Source organism: Pseudopodoces humilis, chromosome 2 (genome assembly GCF_049639895.1).
Source record: "Pseudopodoces humilis isolate 2021_Gansu_Grassland_sample_001 chromosome 2, ASM4963989v1, whole genome shotgun sequence".
Taxonomy (NCBI): Eukaryota; Metazoa; Chordata; class Aves; order Passeriformes; family Paridae; genus Pseudopodoces; species Pseudopodoces humilis.
The window spans coordinates 25,893,749-25,919,296 of record NC_142201.1 but is presented as its reverse complement, the minus strand read 5'-3'; the positions used below and the strand labels follow the sequence as shown (position 1 = coordinate 25,919,296).

At 38.1% G+C, this 25,548-nt stretch overlaps 1 protein-coding gene across 3 annotated transcripts in view; it reads left to right on the top strand.

Moving 5' to 3' along the window:
* RASA3 (RAS p21 protein activator 3) overlaps window positions 1-25,073 on the top strand; it is a 130,201-nt gene extending 105,128 nt beyond the window's left edge. For 2 of the 3 annotated variants that reach the window (XM_014251635.2, XM_014251622.2), the window contains exons 9-25: window positions 2,419-2,523; window positions 3,023-3,179; window positions 3,996-4,144; window positions 6,034-6,148; window positions 7,020-7,094; window positions 7,814-7,937; window positions 9,105-9,211; window positions 9,850-9,927; window positions 10,847-10,924; window positions 11,472-11,545; window positions 12,532-12,579; window positions 15,178-15,284; window positions 16,213-16,295; window positions 19,665-19,876; window positions 20,635-20,738; window positions 22,494-22,677; window positions 23,237-25,073. In XM_014251635.2, coding sequence (XP_014107110.1) covers window positions 2,419-2,523; window positions 3,023-3,179; window positions 3,996-4,144; window positions 6,034-6,148; window positions 7,020-7,094; window positions 7,814-7,937; window positions 9,105-9,211; window positions 9,850-9,927; window positions 10,847-10,924; window positions 11,472-11,545; window positions 12,532-12,579; window positions 15,178-15,284; window positions 16,213-16,295; window positions 19,665-19,876; window positions 20,635-20,738; window positions 22,494-22,677; window positions 23,237-23,312 — 1,876 coding nt within the window. In that variant the 3' untranslated portion in view covers window positions 23,313-25,073. The remainder of the gene's footprint in view (window positions 1-2,418; window positions 2,524-3,022; window positions 3,180-3,995; window positions 4,145-6,033; window positions 6,149-7,019; window positions 7,095-7,813; window positions 7,938-9,104; window positions 9,212-9,849; window positions 9,928-10,846; window positions 10,925-11,471; window positions 11,546-12,531; window positions 12,580-15,177; window positions 15,285-16,212; window positions 16,296-19,664; window positions 19,877-20,634; window positions 20,739-22,493; window positions 22,678-23,236) is intronic. The other variant, XM_005516578.3, reaches the window with a different exon arrangement.
* Window positions 25,074-25,548: the final 475 nt, after the last annotated feature.

The following is a 25,548-nucleotide window of genomic DNA, read 5'->3' as shown; positions in this document are numbered from 1 at the left end:
ATATTGCTTAATATTTCAATGATTCTCATTTTATACTACTGGACTAAATGAAATGATACAGTTGTTTACTTGCTATATTTTCTGAACAATTGACTCATCTGCAGCAATAATGTATGTGGAGCTGAGCTTCAGAAAAGTCTGTCATTCCTGAAAACCAATATAACACAGTGTGGCACAGATGAATAGTTTGAGAGGAGGCTTGCAAAATAGTTGGAAAAAGATTAAGCACTTAAATAACAAGCAAAAGCAGATAAAGTGTTAGTCTTGGTTGGGCAAATTCTCCTTAGAGCCTTTGTCCCTCTGGGACAGTGTGTTTTTGTTTCCATCTTGGGTTCCCCTTCCACCCCCGCTCACTTCCTCCACTTTGTTTAGTGAGAGTTAGATTGCCCCCAAGCCCTCTGGACAGATCACACAATTTATGGGTTTGGGGATTTGTTTGTTTTTTCCTCTCCTGAGAAAAATACAATTCCACAGGGTAAAGAGCAGACTTAGTCTCTCACGATTTCTCTCTAAAGCTATGAAAAGCTTTCTCTTTTTGAGTGGGTGTAGGAAGTTGTAGGCAGGGCATATCAACACTTGGGGACCAGATGTTCTGGTGAATTCATGGTTTATCCTCCCTCTCTGTCCTGTTTGTTTCTTTCTGTGACTACAATCCGACCAGTTTCAGAATAACACTTGTCATAGTTTTGCCTTTTAAAAATCTTGAGAGACAGTGATCTTTTAGACTCTGAGATGTGTGCATTAACATTTTTAATAACTTCTGTTTATTCTTTGTACTCAAAGAGCACAAACCAATAACTTTAGAATGTGCATGCCTGCTTTGCTTACTGTGTAGTGTGAGATCTACTTTAATTGTTATTTCTTCTTGTACAGATCCCTTGCACTGATTTTTTTTTCTGTAACTGTGGTGAAATCCTTTAGCTGTTTGTGTTAGAAAGTGTTACTGCTAGTTGGCCTCTTGAAAGAGTTTAGATAAACTAGAAACAAGTAGCCTGTAAATACTTGGTAAGTTGTAAGTTTGACTGTATAAATAGGCTTAAAGATTCCTCTCTTCCCAAAGAAAACTGCTTTTAGCTGTCTGAGCTGGTTAGCAAGATAATAACCCATCAAATATGGAGAAAAGAGAGAGAAGGTTGAATTTTCAAAGAAGCTTTTTTCCGTTTGGAGAGTTCTTGCCCTGCAGAAATACTGTCCAAGTTATCAGAGTCTGAAGAACTTTACCTAGTAGGCATGCAGTGTGAGCTGATGGTGTGTCTAGTGTATGACAGCTGATGGAGGAGACACTATTGAGAGATGCAATGATCAGAGGACTTAAAAGTAATGTATTCTGTGTTTGCATAAGATAAGATAAACCTTTAACAGGACTGTCAACATCTGCTCCTTGGCCAGTCTACTGTGACTTGCTTGACACCAGGAGGGTTGTGTAAATATGTCCACAACTGCTTGATTTTGTACCTTATCCAAGTTAAAGTTGCTCTTCTAAAAATTGTCATTAGTTGAAAACTAAAGTATTTATTTCCATGTACCATTTTTCCCTCCAAAAGTTTAAGGCACATTCAAGCTGTCACTTAGCTGCAAAATAGTCAGCTGATCTTGTTTTTTAATAAAAATAGCTGTTAGAGAAAACCTTAAAATACATACAGAAACAAATACCCTGGAGTTTGAAACCTTTGCCTCAAGGTGGGTACGGTAGTGTTTAGCTACATGCTTTGAATTGCAGTGCAGTTGTTTTCCATCTAGATGTTGAAGAACATAGGGAAGAAAGAAAGGGTTGTCTACAGACAGATAGCAGAACTTCCCGAATGTGAGGGACTGAGTGCCAAAATTTGTGTAAGCTTCAGCCAATACACAGATTCTACCGAAACGTAGAGCTATCCTACAGCTTTGAATATTTCTGCAGAACTAATTTAGGTGCCATAAGTGTGTACGCTTGACTCAGGAGTCTTCCTAGGAGATAGAAACTGGGAAAAATTATGGAGAACTAATTCTGTAAAGCTGCTACTTAACTGTTAGTAATCCCAAATTAGACAGGGACAGATAATGTGTAGTCCTTAAGTAATTTTGTGCTTTTTCCCCTGGTGTCCATTTTAACTGTATTTTTCCATTATCTGGGATAACCAGACAGCCATCTGAATCTTTATCAATATGGACAGTGGAAACAGTACAGGTGAGAAAAAAGTTAATCTGAATGATATTTTTCATTAATGTTTTATGGAGGTGAACTGTAAGGCTTCAGAAGTCTAAGGTGAAGTTATCTCTTTACTATTTGGAAACCACTGCTGTACAGTTTCAAGTCTTTGTAACTCATAGACTTGAGGGGAAAAAACCCAACAAATTTGCAAAAAACATTGGGTTTTTTTTAAATTATTATTATTTTGATTTCTTAGTAGTATTTTAAATTATTTGTTTTTATTACAGGGTTGATCTTTGGAATGCCAGTAACTTGAAGTTTGGTGATGAGTTTCTAGGAGAACTGAGACTCCCTTTGAAATTTCTCCGACAGTCTAGTTCTTACGAAGCATGGTATTTGACATTTTTCTTTTGGAGAATAAGTAGAAACATATGTCTACTCTGAAGACATAAGAGTAATTACTGCTATGTGATAAAGTTTAAATGGATTAAATTTGTATCTTTTTTGTAAGCAAGCCAAAGTAATCTTAGCAAGTGTAAGAACAAGAAGGTTTGATAATGTGATTAGAGGTTGCAGTCTGCCTCTCTAGCATATGGGAGTTCTAGTATGTTGTTTTTATATTATTTACTGCAGTTCATCAGAGTGGTATGGTTTTAGTGTGTGGGTTTTTAATCATACCTACATAAATTTTTATGTTCAGAACTTCCTGTGTTGCAGTTGGTGCAAAACAGACTGGCAAACTTAATTAAGAAGTCTGATTCAGAACTCTCAGGAGTTTGATACATATGTAAATACTCTGTGTGTCAGTACAGTTCCTCTATACTCATGTATATAGCCTGAGAAAATCTTGTGTTTCAGCACTAAGTTTCTATCCTATTTTTTGCATATCAGGTATTTTCTGCAGCCCAGAGATAATGGTAACAAATCATTGAAACCTGATGACCTCGGTTCCTTAAGGTTAAACGTGGTTTACACTGAGGACCATGTTTTTTCCTCAGACTATTATAGTCCGCTGAGAGACGTCCTGCTAAAATCTGCAGATGTTGAGGTAATTTGCTTGTGTTGTTGGTTGTTTACTTGCAGATCATCTTCACAGGGGTTTCTGAGTATTTGTCACTATCTTGCTGGCACCGTAGTTGTTTAACTACCAGAGAGGTCAGCTCTTCCTTTTCAGACCTCAGAGCCTTGTTAGGCTCTGCGTATCTCTGGTGCTTGTCTTCAGTCCTTGAAGAGATCTTTATCTGCATTCTGTATGGTAGGTGAAGGCAGACCCAGGAACACAGTGGTTTTAGCAGTAGCACATTCTCTGTGATTTTTTAATTTTACATGTGAAAAAGTCAAGAAAGCTTCAGTTTGATCAATTGTTTTCCTTTACTGGACAGGAACAGGTTTGTTTGCATAACTGAGAAAAACCCAAACCAAGAAATAATCCTGAAACATCAGAGGTTTGGACCATGTGTGCCCTTACGTATGCTTCTTACAGTTGTAATGATGTTTTTGTTTTTTCAGTAAAAGAACTGAGTTCTGTACTCATTGGGATGTGAAATTGTGAAGGGTTAGATAGAGTTCTTTCTCTTCACTTGCTTCCCAGGCAAATGACGTTTACTGAAAAGACTGCCATTAAAAATGTGGGGGATAAAAAGAGACTGTATTGTAATAGTTTTTAAATTGCTGCCCTCTTGTGACCGGAACTCACTGTCCACAAAACCAGGATGTAACATCCACCCACGTTATATACAGACTTTTGGGTAACTGGCCATTGCAACTCTTGTGGGGGGTTCTGCATTAAGAAGCTAATGGGAATAGAAAAAAAGAATGGTTGTTCTGGAAGTATTTCTCAAAGTTTTTATTTTCCACTGTTCAGCCTGTTTCAGCATCAGCTGCACATATTTTGGGTGAAGTTTGCAGAGAAAAACAGGAAGCGGCCATACCTCTTGTCAGGCTTTTCTTACACTATGGCAGAATTGTGCCTTTCATAAGTGCCATTGCGAATGCTGAAGTGAAGAGAACTCAGTAAGTACCAAAAAACAAACTGCTATCAAAAAGACCTAAACTACATTGGCTAGTGCTAGAATCTTCCACTCAGTTTCTAGAAATGTGCAATTTCAGAAGAAAATGTCGAGGTGGTTCCTGTTCTTCCTAGCCGAGTGGCAGAGTTCCTTCTAAATTCTCTCAAGATCTGGTTACTTTGACCTTTAGGAGGAGTTCCCATCATATTTTGTGAAAATGATTTGGAAGACTATTCTAACATGTGAGAACAGGGATTTTTACTCAGTCATAAGTATATATAACTGAAATTCTACATTACCTTCAACTGTTCATATGAAATCATTTCTGCATTATTGTGTGCTAATAAATCATATAGTGCTGAGTAAGTGTTTGTTGAATTTGTTCTAAACAACAAGCAAGTTTCTTCCTAATCATGAATATTTAAGCAAGCTGGTGTCTAATCGTCCCAGTTAGAGGGCGAAGGATTAAGGATGAGATTGAATTTGGCATGGGATGACAGAAAATGAAGTTGGGCTTTTTTTGGCCGCTTCTTTTGAGTTCTTGGTTTGACTTACTGGTGGGCTGATAGTTCAATAGTGTAAGATCTAGTGTTCATACCAAGCAGATCCTAAAGAATATTTATTTTACCACAGTCCCTGTGCCTGTGTAGTCCTGCTCTTGACTAACAGTAGAAGAGTCAAGGGGAATGACTGGTACTGACTGTAAACTTTCTTAGCACAAAATAAAGTCTTTGTGTGGGTTGGCTCTTTTCAGAGTGTCTGAGGAATCAAGTGTTTTCCTTCCTGTAGGTAGGTGTATTTTTTCTGAGCTGCAGGTTGGCTGAAGCAGCAAGGTTGCTGCAGCATGAGGAAACTCACTGATTCCTAGTCGGTCGTGTTCCTGTGATAAAGCAGCAAAGATGGTGTTTGTTTTCAGTGCTTCCTGGCATTTATAACAGGCAGTGAGCTTACTTTTTTTTTGTGAAACAAAATGATGAACCCAGCGAAGTAATTGATCCTGTTACTCACTGCATGTAAATGAGTACAACCATAGTAAGCTGTAAAAAAACAGAAAAGATATCAGTGTGTATATGAGCAAGGAAAGAACTTCAGATCCAGGTTTGATCCACTGTCACTAAGTACAGGTTTTGATTGTATGTATTGTAGATAAGATCATTGGTTATATACCTATTTGCATGAAGTAAATTGCTAAGCAGGGAGGTACAGGTATGTAATAGAGCAGCTGGCTGAAGCTTTATCAGTCACTGAGGCTGTATGTATAGTACAGGATGAGTTCTGTGCAAGAGAGTTTTAGAAAAACCTGAGAGTCTGCAAGGTGCCACCTTGCCACACAGTTGTCAGGGCTGAAGTGGCGTCTGCACTGTTACCACAGAACAGTGCTCTGAGTTCCTTAAAAATATGGCTGTGCTATTGGAGCCTGTGTTTTCTTCTTCCTCCCAGCTCACAAGTACTTATTTTGTAGGTGAAAGTAGTAGGTTGTGTGCAATGTCCAGTGTAGTTGTGAGACTAAAATCACTGCCTCTTTCCCATATTCAAATTGGCACTGTTCAGTAGTATGTGAAAACCAAATGTGTTTCCCAGATTTGTGCTGCAGACCTCCTTGATTTGAGCCTGTGTGTCACTGTGTATTTGGATAGTGCACTGAGTGCACAATGCTAATACAATGAAGATCTGTAGCCCCTTCTGGATTTTCCGAGGCTGCTGCTTTTCTGTTATACCCTGGAACTGTACTAAATGCTGTGTGACTTCATTTAATGGCAGCCTGGTGTCAAAGGGAGGTTTTGCTTCTGTATTCAAACCTGAGATTCTGTCACCTTTCACTGCTGCTTTTATTTCCAAGTATTAGCAGTTCATTACAAAGAGACTAAATTACAGAAAATGGTTCACTTCCAGAGATCCAAACACCATTTTCAGAGGAAACTCGTTAACTTCCAAGTGCATTGATGAGACAATGAAACTGGCAGGGATGCATTATCTGCAAGTTACACTAAAGCCAATTATAGATGAGGTAAGAACAGTTCAGACTGTTTATTTGGTAAAATGTCGTGGTAAAGGCCTTCAGGGAACAAATATTGTTTATTACTTCTCATTCTAAGAATGCTTTGTAAGAATAATGCTTAATAGCTGTTAATAGCTTGTTTCTTCATTAAAATCCTGTGTGTTAGGTTAGCCACAGCTGAGTCCCCAATTCAGAAACAGTTGGACTGCATTAAAGGAAAATTTCTATTTTATTAAACCACATTATTCTGTTTTATAAAAACTTGTATATATTGTTTCTGAGAAATTAATAATTAGTATTTACAATACAAAGCTGTTGTGAAGCTATAAGTAATGAGTTTCATCCAGTGGGAATAAAGGGATACAGTTATTTGTAGATAACTGTACATGTGATGCACATATTGGAACAGTGGTTTATTATCTATCCAGTCCAGAGTGGTGGGTGTGGATATTTTAGTGCTGTAATTGGGCAATACTTTCAGACCACAGACTTCCTTTAAATGATTTGACAATTTCTTCAGCTGTTCTTCTCTTAATGTTTATCAGAAAATGTCAAGTTTTAAAGAATATGGGTATACTTTCAAAGTTGACTGTTTTGGAAAAATAGTACTTTTCTTGAACAGCCTTGCTTGAGAGAGTCTAAAGAGCAGTTCTGCACATCAGTTGAAAGAAAGGTTAGAGTGAATTAATGCTACTTTTTGGGAAAAAATAAAGATCATACATAATGTACCTTTGCTGTTAAAAGAAAAAAATACTGTTCATAAACTTGGCTTTTGCCTTTTACCTCCCATCTCAAAAGCTAACAGATTATGCTTTTTACAAAACTTTGTACTTGTAGATAAACTTATATATCAATTGTTCACTATATTTTTTTTTTTTAGATCTGCCAGGTCCATAAACCTTGTGAAATTGATCCTGTGAAATTAAAAGATGGTGAAAACCTGGAAAATAACAGGGTATGCATTAGATTTTGAAGACAGTCTCTGTTTATGCCATCAAGTTTAACTGAGGTCCTCAGAAGTTTGATCTCACAAATAATTTTGTCATTCATTAGAATACACTGTAAGCTTTCTTGACACCACCCTTATAATTATTTCACAACAGCTTTGCATTATGCTATAAATGCAATGCCTGTAGAAAGTTAATGACTTCTCCTGATGCCCTGAGGACAAGGATAGCTTGTGAGCCTGTGGCTAACCTGGAGAAAAGGAGGCTCAGGGGAGATCTCTCTCTTCAGCTATAAGGAGGCTGTAGCCAGGTGTGGGGTTGGCCTCTTCTCCCAAGCAATATGTGACAGGATGAGAGGAAAAGACCTCAAATTGTGTCAGGGGAGGCTTAAACTGCATATTGGGTCTCAATGATCTGAGAGATCTTTCCCAGCTTTAATGATTCTATGATTCTGCCAATGATGTAGTAAACAGTGCTAGAAGAAGGAATGATTTGCCATATGGCCATATCATTTAATGTTTGGTTTGATAGGAATGATATTTTTACTCTTCTTCTTGAAGATGTGCATTTCCCAAACAGTATAATTGAGTGAGAGTTTGTTTTTCAAGTATATAATGTTGAAACTGGGAATCTTTTAATGATGCCACCATGAATAAAACCAGGAATAGCACCACTTTCCACAGCAGAAAATTATACTAATTTTGTCATAATCTTTGCATTTTTTCAGGAAAATCTGAGGCAATATGTTGATCGCATTTTTACTGTAATTACAAAATCTGGTGTAAGCTGCCCTACAGTGATGTGCGATATTTTCTTTTCACTGAGAGAATCAGCTGCCAAACGTTTTCAAGGTGAGTTTGTATATATTTATTTTACATAATTGAAAACTTTTAAATACAAATGTAGTCTAGCAGTCTGCATGATCCTTGTTGGATTTAGTAATTGAACAGTAGCTTATCCAAAATAATATTTGCAGTCTGTTAATGCATTCTCATTGATTATTAATGTTTTCTCATCGATTATTCATTCCACAAAATAACATGATTTTTGATGTTGATTGGAGTTTTTTTCTTAAACATTTTTCAAAGGAAAACAGCATTTTAAAAGATTGTTATGATGGTCTTTTATGGGTTCAGTATTTGCAAAGTATATTCAGTTTTCAGATGTTCAGGATTTTGTAATGGCTTATTCTACAGATTTGGTGCAGTGGAATTGTTTTCTGCTTATATGTCAATTTGTAATAAAAGCTAGTCTATAAATTTGAGTTACTGCAAGCTCACTGCTCTGGGAACCCAAAATGTGCTGCGAAGGTTTTCTGGCTGTCAAGAGACAGTCCTTTCCAGTCCCTCTTAGTTGTTCTGACTCTGTGAGAGTAAGTGGGCAGTGTAAAACCAGAATTAAGCAAAACAACCAAGCTATGTATTTTCATGAAGGGAAGCAGATTACAGTAGAGAAGTTTTAGAAAGAGTAATATGGATTCAGATTTTAAACAGTCACTTTGGAGTAGGCAAGCTCAAGTGGAAAACCATTGACTGTGTTGTCGTGCTCTTTATTTTATGTTTAAATAAATAAGTAAAATATATTTTCTCTAACTACTGACTGGAATAGATACATGAGGAATCTGTACAACACTTGTTCTCAGGGCTATAAGTAAGTAACTGAGACTTGGCCTCTGAACTACTGAACGTTTCATAAACTATATAAATTATTCATCATACTTCAGTGCATATATTGAATAGCAGATGTCTATGAAATTCCTTGTGTGGTGGAAAAGTGAATGGTGTTCTTGCAGCTTATGCTGCTTATTTTTTAAAGAGGCTCTCATTGACATTTTCTTGAGTTAGGCTAGCTGATCTCTGGCTCCAAATCCTCTATCATCAGTTAATCCTGTAACTCGCAAATATATACATTATCCAGCACATGCTCAAGTTAGCTCTCTCAAGGCTCTGATTAATTTAATGAGGCTTTTCAGGGAGGATTATTGAAATGCTGACTAGAGGTCTGTTTTTTTTAAATAGGTGACCTAGATGTAAGGTACACAGCTGTCAGCAGCTTTATTTTCCTGAGGTTCTTTGCTCCTGCCATTCTTTCTCCAAACCTCTTTCAGCTTACACCACACCATCCAGTAAGTACTGTATCAGTTTTTTTCTGGCTATGTTTATGGTCCTGTCACCATAGTCTGTCTACTGAGATTCTTTCTTCAATTCTTGTAAAAGCCTTTAGGAAAATTGCCTTTGTTAGTCCAAAGATCTATTATATCTGTCTTGGATATGAAGCATATGTTGAATCACTTTGTATGTGAAGAACTTGGGAGATACTGAATGAAGAGTGAAATTTAAGGACAAACAAGGTAGATGACCCAAGCTGCTGTGAAAAATAGGGTCATTGCTTTGTTCTTGCCAAATCACATTAATGCTGGATTGATTATCAGCAGTGTTGGAAATATTTTGGATGTTAAATAATGTATATCAGGCTTCTAGTAGTTGTTCTTATTGGGATGGAGAGGACATGGACAGCCTTGATTTTGTTTTGTGAGTGGTTGCCTTGGGATCTCTGAAGGTCAGTAGGGTAGCTATGGAGCACGATGGTTTATGAGCCAAAATCCTTTTAATATAAAACCAGATTTTTTCCTGCAGTGTTCTATTAGGGGTCTTTTCTAATTTTTTTTATTCTTCTGCAAATGAAATATGAAAGAAGGAATATAGTTTACCTTCCTCTATTCATTATTATAGCTAGTCCATATAATATTGTTCTCCTTCCTAGGATCCTCAGACGTCTCGAACTTTGACACTTATCTCTAAAACCATTCAAACACTAGGCAGCTTATCAAAATCTAAATCTGTAAGTATGCAATTTTCATTTAATGGCTTAATTTAGGAAAGTGATTTTTTTTAATCTTTTATCATTAATTGTAATTAAGCCTTTAAAATGCTTGAGTTGCACTAGGCTCATGCAAAACTGGTTGTTTACTTTGATTATAAGCCTCTCATGTTTAGAGGAAAACTAAATTATCTTAATCTGAACTAGATTTCAGTAAAGCAAAATTGTGTGACCAATCTAGAAGTCTTTTTCAGAGCTCTTCATTCCTTCCTATGGATGAAAGACAATGATCAGAAAACCTGTGAAGTTCTCTGCTTATCTGTGATAAATTATTAACAGCTCTACAGGGCTTTATAGATTATTTCAGCATTTTAAAACTCAACTGAGAAAAATCTCCCAGTAATGGGAAGGCTGTACTTCCCTTTTCACACCAGTTCGGTTTTCTGTCAGTGGTGAGATTAGATCTAGATGCCCATATTCTGGATGTTTGATTGAAATAAGTATACCTAAGGCACCGCACTGCTGGAGCTGGTGATAATTTGGGGTAGCTGAGGTCTTGTTAGGATTCACACAGGCAGCTGTGGTTGACTGTGTACCTCAGTTATGAGTCCTTCAAGACAGTAGAATTATTTTTCTTACACTTCTTGTCAGGAGAAAAATTTAAAGCCAAAGCAGAATTTTGAAGCATTTGAAGAATGTATTATTAACTGTAGTAACTGAACATATGAAATGTGTTCTACTGCCTCTCTGAAATAGAAGCTTGGTACTACTGAATGTGTGCTGTATAACATGAAAGTAGCACTTTGCTTATTTTATTTTTGGCCGGGAAAAACCCCTCTGTGTAACTGCAGTGGCTTTTCTTCTGACCTATTGCTATTAACAGTAATATTTTCTGTATAAACTGTATGATGATACGCATGGTTTTGGCTTTGTGTTTCAGGCCAATTTCAAGGAATCTTACATGGCTACATTTTATGACTATTTCAATGAACAGAAATATGCAGATGCAGTAAAAAATGTAAGTAACGTGTGTGAAGTTTCTAAAAATCCTGCTGTGCTGTTAAAGTTGAGTCCTAGAAAGCAATACGTACTGTTGGTAAACAAGGAAGTGTGTTGAGAAAAGCAGACTCCTGATAACTAATACTCAAGAAACTTTTATCAAATTATACTTGTTTTAATAGTAAAATTTCTTTGCATCTATTTCTAGTTAATAGGTTGGATTAACAAGCTGCTGCTTTGAGTTTTTGAGGTGTGTGTACTTTGTAGAGTGCTGCAGATCTGTGATGAAAATTGCTTAGTCCAAAAAGGAAGTGAAAGATCCATATAACAAAGGAGAAGCACAAGAAGTATTTGGCATCTGCAGTTCTACTGCTTAAGAGCATTTGTGCTATTTTTAGGTTGCAACCCAGGAAACCTTCCAAATTCCTCAAGCTTCTGCTTGTTACCTTTTGTTTAACTACTTTCAAAAATACTCTCATAGCTCTGTGCTATGCTAATGTTGAAAGATTTTAATCTGGGTAGTGTGGTCCTGTCATTTTTTCATCTGCTCTTTGTTCACCTTTTAGTTTCTAGATCTAATTTCATCTTCAGGAAGAAGAGATCACAAGAGCATAGAGCAACCTATATTGCTTAAAGAAGGGTAAGTATGCATCTGCAGCCAAACCATCTACTTGAGTGCTTACTACCATTCTGAGGCAGCCACCTCTTTTTCTGCCACCTTTATTCCATTCATGCAATCAGAGAAGAATTTAGGAAAATTCTTGTGCTGCAATTTCTGCTCTCTGTGGTTGCTATAGCTGATTTGAATTATATTTTCATTTGATTTAAACATCTTACTATATTTGTGTTTTGAAATAAGTGGAGGAAAGTAGAGCCTGTAGCCAAGGCAAAATAAACTTAGATCAGCATTGTATTAAAATCAAGCTGGGGTGTCTTTTTTCTGAACTCCAGTGAATAAAAGCTGTTAAAATCCCACTGTGAAGACACTGGAAGACTGTGAAGACAGATACTGAATAACATCATGAGAGCAAAGCCTGCAAATGGAATTTGCTTTTGCTGCCCTATGAGATACATATGCTAACTATTATCATGGCCATTTTGAGGAAAATTTGACATGCACTTGGAACAGTTTATAATTTTAGTACCGTTCCTTTTTTGGGATGTTCCATATGCTGTGTTAGTTTCAGATACCAATTGTTGACATTTTTTGTTATAAAACTGGGTTGTGAAGATCATCTAAATGCACTGTAGAAACAGTTTCTTTGAGCTGGGAGGAAGAAAGTAAAAAAATCCAAATTTTTTAGAGCTCAGTAAGCTCTAATGCTGTTTGAAAGTAAGCCTTCATGGTCATTTTAAGTAATGCAAAAACTACATTTTCAGTGAAAACATGCTTACCTCTTCTATTTAACCTTGACAGTTCACTTCTCTGATAAACCTCTGTCCCTAGAAGCAATTTTGTCTATTTTAATTCCATACATTTATCATCCTTTTGGTTTTCAAAATAAATTTGTAGTTTGTAACATTTACCCTCTAACTGTGAAACATTTTTTCTGCCTCTGTCTTTCTTTTGCTCCTGTCTGATTTTTTTCTGTCTTTTCTTGCTCGGCCTGTGGCTGCTGTTTTAAGGACTCTTAAACTAACAGTAAAGAAAGTTGATGGTAATAGTTCATGCAGGTAAGATGGTAGAGGCAGTTGCTGCTTTGCTGTAGCTACTGGCTGACAGCATGTCCTTTGCAGCAGTAGATTTGTCTGACTTAACTTTGGGGAGGAAGTACTCCGTTTAACCATCCTGAAATGCCTGTGTAAACCCAGCAGAGAACATTTAGTTCCCCGTTTCTTGATGTTGACCTTTTATTTTCCTTAAAACAAAATCCTGCTTTAAATAGAGAATAAAGGATTTCTGTCTGTAGGCAGGGCATCAAGAAGCACTGTATGGATCCTGAAGAATTTACTGAAGGTGATGAAGAGACCATACATATTCTAGGCACTTCTTAAGTAGTATTCATGTAAATTATTTTCAAGGTTAAGAAGTGGCCTTCAGCAGTCTATTTTTTTTATGTTTTGCATTATTGCCATGTTTTGTTGTGGGACTTTTCATAGCCTTTGATTTAATTCTTCTCCAGACTGAATGGCTGTCTAGTGGGGTTACTGTTTGCCTTCGTAATATTTTTGCTTGCTCTTGTGTTTTTAATCTATTTTTGCCTCTATTAAGAGTATCAAATGGAAAGCTATAGCATAAGTACTTCTGAATGAAAAGATTAGTCATTGGCACTTGGGTTTGCTGACATCAATCATGCCATCACCGCTTAACAGCTGCCTGCCTCGTTCTTTGCAAACGGAAGAGAGTGAAAAGGAGAGCTTTTTTTTTTTTTTTTTTGTGATGAAAAGGGCATGTCAATACTTCCAAGCAAAGCTAAGGCAGATCCAGATTCAGGTCTGCAATAAGCATGAGAAGAAAAGGTATCTCCAACCACCTTGTACTGAAATGGGTTTAATCTTGGACCTTTTCTCTATTTGTGCTTCTGTTTGCTCTGACTTCTCATATATTTTGCAATTGCTAGAAATAAAGAGGTTGACCTTTTAACTTCTATGACTGAATGCTAGTCACTTGTCTCTGGAAAATAAAAGCACATATTTCTCTTGGCTATGTCAGCTATGAAGAATTTAATTAAAAATGTGCTCTTAGCTCTGCCGGGTGGAGTTTGCATTTTTCAAAGACGGGAGCTCTGTAGGAGTTTGCAGTTTTAAGTCACCTTTAAGTGTTGGCATGAGAAAGACACTAGAAACTAACTTGAAGAACATGTTGTCCTCCTCAAGGGTATCAGTTCTTCCTTTGAAATTTGCCTTAGCCTGGGATTATGAGGGCTACTGTCAGTGGACCTGATGACAGCCTGAATCACATGATGTTATTAAATATTTCTTAAGTATTCCAAGAATGAGAACCAAGACAGTAACTGTCTGACCATTTTAAAAATGAGAGATGTGTAACTATAACCAGTTAAAAAAAACTGTAGACAGTCTTTGTCATCTTTTTCCCACACAGCTTGGAATGAGCAGCAGGCACCAGCCCAGCTGGTTACAAAATAGTTAAAGTCTGAAGGAACTTGGGCTTCTGTTTGAGCTTTTAACAGATTTGTGATTTGGTCAGATGTATTGTAGTTATTTGTGACTGAAGGTACCAGCAGCAAGAAACAGAATATTAGCTGTTCTAAGCATTTTAGCTCTGCTACTGAAAAATCTTAAACCAGGTCATTTGCTGTTCTCTCTGTGTGCTCTTTGTGCTGTATAGTGCCTTCCTACTTGATAAAAACTACTCTGTAGTAAGTAGTTTTTACCTACTCCATTATAGAGTTTTGTATTTGGCACAGTAGTTAATGTAATGTGTAGAGTAGCCATTATCAACTCTCTGTTGCATATGCACACACATTTTTATCTTAAAAAAGTGATGCTAAGCAGTATGAAGTCGCCAAAGTCACGTTGAAGCGTTTGGATTGATTTAGTGGTTAAGAAAGTGGTGGATGCATCACAGTTTCCCAGTAAGCTAATTTCACAATAAACCCATTCAAATTTGAAATTAATTAAAACTGACAGCTCACTAAATGAACAACACCCCATATCTGCTTAGAAAGGGATAGGGGTGCTCTGCCTTCCAGCCATGAGATCACTTCATATGTTACTGAAATTACATTTCAACTGCAGTATCTATGTGCAATTGCAAATGAGGCTGTGGAACATCCTGATTTTGTTTCTAGAGCTGGAGAGTGATTAAAGCATGTGACGGTATAGTCCCTGTGCTCCAGAGGCTTTGCACACCTGCCTTGTAATTATCAAACATAGTCTAAACTTTTTGAGCTTTCTCACAGCTTAAAAAATAAAAAAAAAAAAGCTTGTAGAGTCAACAGGTCGAGCTTAGCAGAGCAGTACTAACCGTGTTCTGCCTTTTTTTTATGCTGTACTAGGAAACCATTTAGCTGGATTTGTAACTGCAGAAAGGGCACAAACTGCAGCTCAGTTAACTAACTATAAGTCAAGTTACATGTTTTGTCCCTCCTCTAGATCTGGGAAAAGGACAGCCCTCACTAACAGATGCACTAAACCTATCCAAACATGACTCTCTTTCTTGCCAAGAAAAGACCACAATAATTAGAAAATATTTTATGTCCCCTCCTAAAGCTTTGCAAGTGCAATGGCATCTATATGTATGTATATACCTATATATATAAATCTACATATATAAGCATGTATTGTAATAATTGGTGCCCTGTTTACTAGGTTCATGATCAAGAGAGCACAAGGAAGAAAACGATTTGGTATGAAAAACTTCAAAAAGAGATGGTTTCGCCTGACAAACCATGAGTTTACCTATCAGAAAAGCAAAGGTAACAAAGTTTTGTCAGTCTTGTTTTGATACATTGAAGCAAAGATTAAACATAAGGATTGTGTAGGAGTAGAAGATTGAGATCTAGATCTGTAACTGTAGAAGACACAGTGCTGGCTTGTCTGTCAGCCTGTATGTTCTTGCTCTTTTTTTAGCGTCTGTATTGACAGTTAGAGAAGCTTCTTGGTTAGCACAATACCCTGTAAGTTAGCAAAGTATTTGATAATATTTGTCTGATCAGTTATTTACATCATCTGTAGGTTTCACAGTTGCCTAGATTGTCCTAGGAAACAGAGCTTACAAACCTCAAGCAAGAATTTGGGTTTGTATTGAACATTCTCAGATGCATCTTAGCATGTGCTCATAAATTCTGTAGTGTTGGCACAACTGGATGCAGTAGGCAGGGATTCACCTGCAATCTTTGAACTTTCAAAATGTGTTCACTTAATGTTGCCTAATAGCAGAGATTTTGCTTTTTTTCAAATTGTTCCTGTCTGTTCAGTAGTACACAAGTACCACTTCCTTCCATCATGTAAGTACATAGGGAGAAAGAAAGATAAGGAAGTATGTTCAGATCACGCCAGTCATTGTTTCACACTCAGCTTTGAGATCTTGCATCACCACTAGTTCAGTTCAGCTGACAGGAATGATTTATTTCATTGTCACCTTTGCAGTAAATATACTGCATCCTGCTGCAGTAATCAGTTTCTAAGAGGTTTGCTAGTGTGAGGTAGCGCAGCTGAATACAGAAATGTACTTAAGATAATACTTAAGGACCATGCTAGCAAATCCCTGCTGAGTGAAAGATTTTCCCTCTATTCTTATGCAGTCAAAATGATCTTCAAAGAAACTGAATCAGCCCTTAGAAAAAGGGCAAAGACGAGTTGCGAATAAGTGGCTCACTATCTGTGTGTCTGTGTGTTCTGCAGGTGATCACCCTCTGTGTAGCATTCCAATTGAAAACATTCTGGCAGTGGAAAGACTAGAGGAGGAATCCTTTAAAATGAAAAATGTAAGTAGGTCATCTTCATTAATGTATTTGTTAGGCTACTCCAGATCCACCAGCCTAATCGCCTTTTTCCCTTTTGTAACCTGGATTGAATTTCTGTTGAAAGATGTACAACCACAGCTGCTTGTTCTGTATATAGCAGCAGGAGTTTCCAAAAGTACAGCCCATTCAGATTCTTAACAGCCCAGTCAGCAGCCTCTGGGTTTCGTGATCTGCAGCACACTCAGTACTGAGTGCTGCTGATCAGCTGCCAGCTCTGTAAGGTCACACACAGGTAAGATGATAGAGTCCCTGCCCTTTCTGCCAGGCCTCTCTGGTGGGAAGAACTCACTGCTTATAATTGGGAAGGTTCACAGGTTCTTTATTAGCTATTAGGTTTCTTTACTGGTTCATGAAAGTACACACACACATATATATATATATATATATATATATATATATGGATTTGTATATTTATGTTTAATTTAGATTAGGTTGTGTACCAAAACGTCTGTGCTGTGCTAGTATGGTTTACCATTTTAAGTGCCACATTAGGGAATAAAATACAGCTGTATTTCTCATGCATGGAACACTGCTGCCAACTTCTGTATTGTGTAAGAACAGACTTGATCAGTTTGGGTGATGTTGGGAGTGTTTTTCATACACCTCTGCCTGTAAAGCTGAGTCCAGTCCTTCAAAAGAAACTCAGGTTTTTTTCCAGTTCTGAACATGCGTCTACTACGGACTTATTTATACACGTAAATGGTGGTGATTTTCATCTTTTTCTGCCTTTAAATCTTTCCTGCTTGTGAGCACCATGCTCAGTGCCAATCCTACCCTACACATTAGGTTCCTCAAACAGTTTTGTTGAAAGTGACATACAGTTCTAGACTCTTCAGTATTTCCCAGTTTAAGGTATTATTTTGGTAGCTTCTCTGTCTCTGCTAAAACATGGAGAAAGTTTCAGTTCCACCTGCTTCTAGAACACATCTCAATTGTACTGTAGTTTGCTCAGGTGTTTATAACTCTACTACATAGACAAAAACCAACCAAGCTGCAAAATAACTTAGGCTATCAGATGGCAGCTATAACATGTGATGAATTATTGCCAAATGCACTCTGCAAAGTAACTTGATTGAACTGAAAGCAGCCTCACAGTTGAGAGAAAACTCACTGTCTCTAGAGAGGAGTGAGCTATAATTCTGTAACTTATGCTGAATCTACTAAGCTAGACTGAGCATCCAAAATATGGATCTAAAATGTCTTGGTTGTGAAGATTCATTATTGGAAAAGTACATCTTTATTGTTAACATCAAAAACCCTGTGCTATTTTGGTTGCTTAAATTCAGTATTATGTGGGAAATCAAGGTGACTACACCCATTCCAGAAAATAATATTCAGTCTTTCCATAAACAGTAGAAAATAGTGTTACCACCTTCTTGTGCTAATGTATTACTGTTTTTCTTGCCATACATAAATAGATTACTTCAGCAAGATCAGAATTCTCAGAACACCCCAGCAGATATATTTGCAATGGATATTCCCTTGTGGGCGCTTGTGTGATAAAAATTCACATTTTGTATAAATATTCTCAGTGCTCTGAACTGCACCAAGTGTGTCTTTGTCACTCATGTTAAATCTGCCTGCCTGGCAGTAAGGCCAGTTGCCTTTATTGTTCTTAAGCACAGTTTTGGGAATGTGAGGGTGGCTTTAAATACTCTTTGGGTCTTATGTGTTGTTTGGTGGTTTTGGTAGTGTAAAGGTCTTGCAGCCACTTGAAATTCTTGGCTTAGTTGTGGGCTCCTCAGTAACTGTTGCCATATGTTGGATCACTTTGGTTGGTATCCCCTTACACAAAGCCATGCTCCTTAAGTGTTCCTTTGTTGCAATGCAGGAGGCTCCATTTACCCAGCAGGACATTAACATTCTTTTCCTTGTAGCCCTCTGTTAATAGAGGGTTGAACTGCACGCTCCTGTCTTACTTTTTCTTCCTTCCATCTCTGTTTCCAAAACTCAAATTGCCAGTTATGCCCTGAAGAGTTTTATTGAAAGAAGTCTCTGGTGTGTCGTTGGCACAGTTGGACTTATTGCACCAAGCAGCTCCTACAATTCCATGGTGTATTGTGCCTTTCTAATTATTGCCTGATACCAATAGGGATACTAAATCCAGGGAAATGATTGCTTAAGTTTTCCCTTTGCTGTTTGGAATGATGCACATCTGAAAGTGTCACATCCCTGCAACATTCTCCTAACCAGCTGGGTGCAGAATTCAAGGCAATGTGTCAGCTCCATGGAACAAACAAAGACAAATTACAATTTTGTTGGGTCTGGTTTGCTGTTATTGATTGGTTGGTTTGTATGTTTTTTGTTGGGCTTCTTTTTTTGTGTGTGTTTGTGTGAACTCCTCTGGTTTCCTTTTTAAAGCAGCACAATGAAACTGCTGTTTAGAAAATTGTATTCCATATGATATAGGCAATGTAATGTCTAATAATTTGAATAATCAAATGAAGAAGTAGAGGGGAGAAAGACAATTTAGGCATACCTGAAAGAGAGAAGAAAATGCATTAAAATTAAGTATTTGCAGAAGCTAGAGGAAATGAAGGAAATTTACCTTTCCAAAATTTTCAGCTAGGATCACTAACTTGAGCTTAGGAATATCAGTGCGTGATCAGTGTAATTAAGCAATTAGGCTGTGCATCAAAAATTTCCTTCTTCAAGAAGAGGAAAATAAATACTCTTTTAAGTTGTAAGCTGTTTTGAACAGGCAGGAGAGCTTTAGATTTTCAGTGGTCAAGCTGTAACACAGAATTAATGTGTAATTATTTAAACCACCTGATGTCAGTCAAAGAGAAACAGTATTTCTGTGATGTTCTAACAGAAGATATAGTTGGGTACAGAAGCATGGAAATTATTAAAAGGCAAGGGTCATGCTGAAGCAGCTATTAAAAGGACTAGAGAAATGGCAGTATTAAAGCAAAGTTGTCACTAAGGCTGGTTCCAAACTCCCTTTTTTTTCTTTTCTGCTTCCTGTTGACGGGCGTTTCCTTTCAGGCCTGCACTGGGTTCCTCTGTCAGCCTTCCAAAACTTGGAGTTTGAGCATTACTAAAATTGCTTCCCTGAGGCTGACAACCAATCTTGTTGAGACCCAAGCAGCAAGTTGATATTATCTATTTGTAAATCATCTCCTGCAGGAATGGTATCTTACTTCTTGTACCAGGTGAAAGGTCTTGTTCTTTTAAGGGTACATTTGCTGCTTGGATTTGTGCTAAAATGTATTTATTGGTCTATTCTTTTAGTATACTGTTTTCCTTTCCTGCAATAAATTTTCACTTTGTGTCTAGTCTTAGGTTCACTGAGTCATTCTGGTGCTTTATTCTGTGGTTTATTTGCAGATGTTCCAGGTGATCCAGCCTGAAAGGAGAGTCCTGTATATCCAAGCAAATAATTGTGTGGAGGCCAAGGACTGGATTGATATCCTCACCAAAGTTAGCCAGTGCAACAAGAAGCGCCTCACGGTTTACCATCCCTCAGCCTATCTCAATGGCCACTGGCTTTGCTGTAAAGCTACTGCAGATAACACCCCTGGCTGCACACCCTGCACAGGGTAAGGGTTTTTACATGCCATGGGTGTAGCTGCTGCCGTGGGTACGTGTGTCTATGCAAGGTGACTTGTGGGTGCACACTTAACCAAGGTTTGCCAGGTGTACAGGTGTTCAAAGGCCACCTGTTGGTATTCCTGATTCTGCATGTCTTGATCAAAATGTTGACTTTTTTGGAGTTAGAGATGGTGATAGGAGTTGACCGTGGGATTAAAAATACTTTGGTTTTGATCATGTGCCATTAATAAAAACATTTGAAATCCCTTCAGTATACTGTTTGTAAATTCCTGAAGCATTCATCTGCAGATAGATTTAATTCTAAACTGATCTTTTCAAGGGGATACTGGATACTCATGCTCTCTCTTAAATGAAGATGTACTGTCTGGTTTGTAGGAAGTAATTTTTATCTAAACTGAGAGACTTAACAAGACTGTAATGGTAGTTAAACTCACAGTAGTAAGACCTACATAGTTGGAAGTTCAGTGCTTTGGCTCCTCCATCTGGTTGTAGCTGACTAATTCACCAAAATGCCTGGATACTTCTCTTTCAAGTCAGTGAAAGTGTGCTGGATAAATAGAGGCATAAAGAAATTTGAACTTCTTCTTTTGGGAAAAAAATGGAAGGTTTTGAGCTCTGTTACACAGAATCTTTTTGTTTCCATGAGAGCTCACTCAAAGTTTTTTTTCAAAACTTTGTTTTCCTTGCTAAATGCTTTATGTGCCATAACATAGGGTTTAGCATATAACTTTCACCTCTCTTCCAGAGGCCTGCCAGCAAATATACAACTGGATATAGATGGAGATAGAGAAACTGAGCGCATCTACTCTCTTTTCAACCTGTATATGCCAAAATTGGAGAAAATGCAAGGTGAGGATTACAGATCATTTCATCTCCAATTCACTTACCAAGGCAAAAATACCTGTGAAAAGTTGGATATTCTGGCTCTACCAGCCTTGCAAATCACATCCTAGAACATAGTGGGTTTTATTCCACTTGTTTCCCCTTCTGCTGTCTTGAGGCAGTTGTGTGTATTATTTTTGGTGCAGTCTTATGGTCTGTAAAAAGTTCTTTGCGTAATAACAGTTGTTTGAAATACGGTCTTAACCACATCGTCTTAAAATAGCATAGCCACAGAGCTTGGATGCTCTGAATTGACAAATCAGAGGCAGCACTGAACCAGAGGTTTCTGATCCTGACAAGAAGCACCAGCAAAGTTGAGGTTTCAGTGGAATATGGTTTTGTGTTACCAGAAGTCATGTGCATGCACATTCCCTGATTCAGATCCTAAGAACCGGCTGGATACAAATGGCTTCTTTGGAAAGTCTCTTTCAGAATTACCCATTGAAATTACCTGTGGCTGCCTGTGAAATGCTGAAAAGTGGAGTTTTGGCTGGGAAACTTTCAGGAGCTGAGGGAAGCAGAGATGAGATGGAAAGGACAAAAGAAAGAAGAGACAGCAGAGGAAGTTGGTACTAGTAGGCATGCCAAGAGAAGTATCCGGTGTACACAGTGCCAGACTTGAAATCCCAGTTTAGCTCAGGGAGTGGCGGGGAAGCCTTCACTGTGGCACTGATCTTTAAATAGGACTTTATTTTATAATATGAGATAAGCCAGTGGTGTCAAGCACACAGACTGGAAAGCACTTTAATCTGTCCCTGGCTGCTGTGCAATTGCAAACTCAAGATCCTCACCACTTCCGAGCTGTCTGAACTGGTGCCCAGCTTTCCCCTGTTCCAAATCCTCACTGCCAATGCCAGCATCGAATTTCGGTGTTGGGGAAAAGGACGCAGGTCTGGCACAGACAGTGCAGCAAGGGAAGGGAATTTGAAAGCCGAGACTGGGACAGCAGTAAAGCTAGAAGGAGAGACAAAGTAAAATACTCTTACCCTTTCTTTCCCCTTCTAATACGCTCTGCTACAGTGTGGGAGTAGATCAAATGGGAAATATGTGGATGCTCATGTGTAGTCAGTGTCTAGATCTCCTAGTCAGGAAGGCTCACTGGTAACATCAGAAGGTACAGAAGTATAACTTGGGGTATGTCATAAAGCAGGCAGCCAGGCAGTAGTTATGGCATATTCTGATTATGCTTATTGTATAAATCTTTTATGGGTAATGTGGTAAAACATGACTACTTCAATCTGTAATGTTTTCAAATTCAGCCTGTACTTGCTGCCTGGGGATGGAACCTGTCCCAACAAGTGAATACTTGATTCTGTGCAGGCCAACCCTGCAGCACAGTGGCAGAGGCAGTACTCTTACGCTGTGTGAGAGTTTCCAGATTGTCTGCATGGGGTGCAGAGAGTGGCTTTTGAGATTAAAGCATTGCCTGTGAAGCAAAGGACAGCTTCCCACCAAACCAGGAGCAGCTGCCAGGCTTGCTTCCCTTTCCGTACAAGACAAGGAGGAGGGAGTGGGGGCATGGGACAGCTTCTCGGCCTCCCAACAGCCCAGCAAAAGGACAGGGAACTTCTGCTGTGGATGTCAGCCACAGTTCTGTGGTGGTCACACAGAAGTGAACCAAGACTCATGGTATGAAGCCCAGACTGAATATTTTTAGTCTGCTTGTCTTGCTTTTCCCCCCCTGCCTGATATCTATTCCTGTACTTTATGTTTCTTCTCCAGAGGCCTGTGGGAGCAAATCTGTGTATGATGGACCTGAAGAGGAAGAGTATTCCACGTTCATAATTGATGACCCTAAGGAGACATATAAAACACTAAAGCTGATTATTGAAGGTGTTGGAACTTTAGAGCAGGAGCATGCTCAGTATAAGAGAGATAAATTTAAGAAGACAAAGTATGGAAGCCAGTAAGTACAATGGATTGTCCAACAGGAGTGGTCCTGGAAGATGGTATTTCCCTTGCTTATGCTCTGGTTTTCATGATATTTTGTCAAAAAAAGGTCCTGTAAATACATACAGTGTAACACCGTGACTTAGGATTTATATCACAATATTTTAAAGCACTGAAAGGAATTTTTTAATGCTTGTTTTTAATGCAGTTTCATTCATAAAATTTAAATGTGTTTTTGTTATAGTGGTTTTAAATTTTGAACCCATGCTGGTGAGCTGAGGAGTTAATAGCAGAAGATACATGTGTTTACCAGCTTATCTTGGAGTGTTGTTTTAAAAATGGAAAAAGTGGCCAAGACAGCCACATGGGTGTGTTTTGTGTACACATAAAGCATTCTGCGTATGGCTGACAAAAAAGAGGTTCAATTCAGTCAGCTCTAGCTCAAGTAAAATGCAGTGTTAACATTAAAATTACAACTTTGAAAATCAAATTTAGGGAAAAATTTTTGTGAGTTCCATTTTCATGTTCTGACAGAAAGCTCTGTGTACAGTACTGGTTTCTGTTTTTTCTTTTAGAGAACATCCCATTGGTGACAAGAGCTTCCAGACATACATCAGGCAACAGTCAGAGATCTCAGCACATTCCATATGAAGTGCAAAGGAAATCACAGGACAGTGCTGAAGGGTTGAATAGTGATGCTAAATAGCAAACAAAAGGGAAGCCACACATGTAGCAAAATGTATGGATAAATGTCAAGCTTACAAACTTTGAGACTTGGTAAACGTATTCTCTTTTCAAGAAACTGTTATAATAGTTGCTGTGCACTTTATTCATCTGGTTATTGACAGATGATAAAACCCTGCCTTCTAGGCAGTTGTCATGTGTATTTTTAAATTTGCTTTGGTTTCTTGGAATCTAGTGATCAGTTCAATGATCGAGGTGTGTGGACTTCATCTTGACAACTCCCATGCAATTCCTTGTGTTTTGGAAACCAAGCATGCTGCTAATATGCAGCATTTTCTAGAATTGTTGTTTGTTACTGTTTTTTGTTCCTGATTAATGTATATTATGCCACAGCCCCTGCGTGCTCTCTTAGGAAAAGCTTAGTAACACTTTACTTTTAATGCCTGCATTTAGCAAAGAAGCAGAGAAAAATCCCTCTGGCGTAATCATCTACATTGTAGCTTATATTCTGAGCAGGCCGAGGAGCAGGCCTTTTGTTTTTACAGCAGTGTAATTTTTGCTAACTGTGCACAGTTTTTAATAGAAATTCAAATCTGAATGGTACTCTTGATATTTTTGAGATACGAAGTCATTTCTCCAGGCACATTCAGCAGACTTTGGATTTGAAGATGCGATCTCAGCAGTATAATAAAACTGACTCTCATAAATATGAGTAAGAAAGAAATGAACTCATGTCAAAGCTACATGTCTCTTACACAGTCCAGTGAATGGTAATCTTTAAAAGTCTGCCAACTGAAAGGCAAGGTAAGCTGATTTTGATGACCTTGTATCACCACAGTGAGAAGGACAAATAAGAGTATGAATCAGGCAGCTGAGACATGCGGATTCCCAGGCACAAAAGCCGTCAGGATGGGTTTTCTCTGAAAGGATGTTTATGCACTGGAGTCCATGCTATCCTAGTACCACTTGCTTTTCTGGAAAATAGATTTCTACTTTTCCAAAAAATGTTTTTAAATACTTTTTAAAAGAGACTTGTTAAATGATATTTAGTATATTAACATGCATAATGATAACTTGTTAATACTATGAGTGTAGTAAAAATGGAATGAGCTATGTATCTCACTAATACCAACAAAAGGAGAGGAATAAAGATCTTCTAAATACTCAATGCATATTTATGTATGCTGTTTAGTTGTACACCATAATTTTTCTCTGTGTAGGGGTCTGATATACAAACATCTAGCTTTGATGGCTTGGAAGCCTGCATGATGGATGTTAGGCCTCTGTGGGGTAGAAGCTAGTACAGATTTTAAGCTGAGTTGGATCAGAAAGCATTGATCAGTTTAATGTGAAGATGTCTGTGTTCAAGTGTTAAAGAATAATTCTTAACTGTGTCTTCATTGCATCTGACATGATTTAAGATGGCTAAAGTATTTTGAATGCCTCTGTTTGTTAGTGATCTTAGAAATTAAGTTTTGGTTTTGTTCGAATATATAGTAGACCACCTTCTAGTAGATGATAAATGATCTTTTATTCATCTTCACCCAGAAGACTGGGGAAAGGGAAGTAATGAAGCATTGTAAAGATGCATTTAGGACTCCAAGCTTTTAGCTGCCATGAACTGCAATTTTTAACATGTATTTGTAACTTAATATTGTTTATAAAATACTAATGACTTGTAATGTGTGTTCTACTTGCCAATTAAAAGAAATGGTTTATTTCTGAAAACTGTGTCCATGTCTGGAGTCCTTTTAAATTCACGGTGGCCACCAGCATGCCTCTTGGCACAGCATCTGCTCGGAGTGGGGCCATGGATGGAGATCCTTGTGAGTGTAACCTGCCTGGTCTCGTCCTCACTCCTCCACTCATCCCCACCCACCCCTTTTATTGTCAGCATTGCAGCCATGGGACTCTGCAGTGAACCAAACTGAGCATCTGAGCCAGCCATAAACTACCTTAGCAAAGGAAGCTTGCTCGGCTAGGTCAGCATCTTGAACTGATTCCTTGTGTTACTGCACAGTAACTGAGCTGAGACCATGTTGAAAGGACAGGAGGAAGGAGCTGAGCCCTCGGCACCCTGCATGCCTATGGATTGGTTCACAGGCCTATGGAACCACCACCCTTCTGATTAGGACATGTTCTGTGACAAAACCTTGGACTTGCTGAGGTCTGTGCTAGTCACACTCCTGGAGTTTACCAGTCC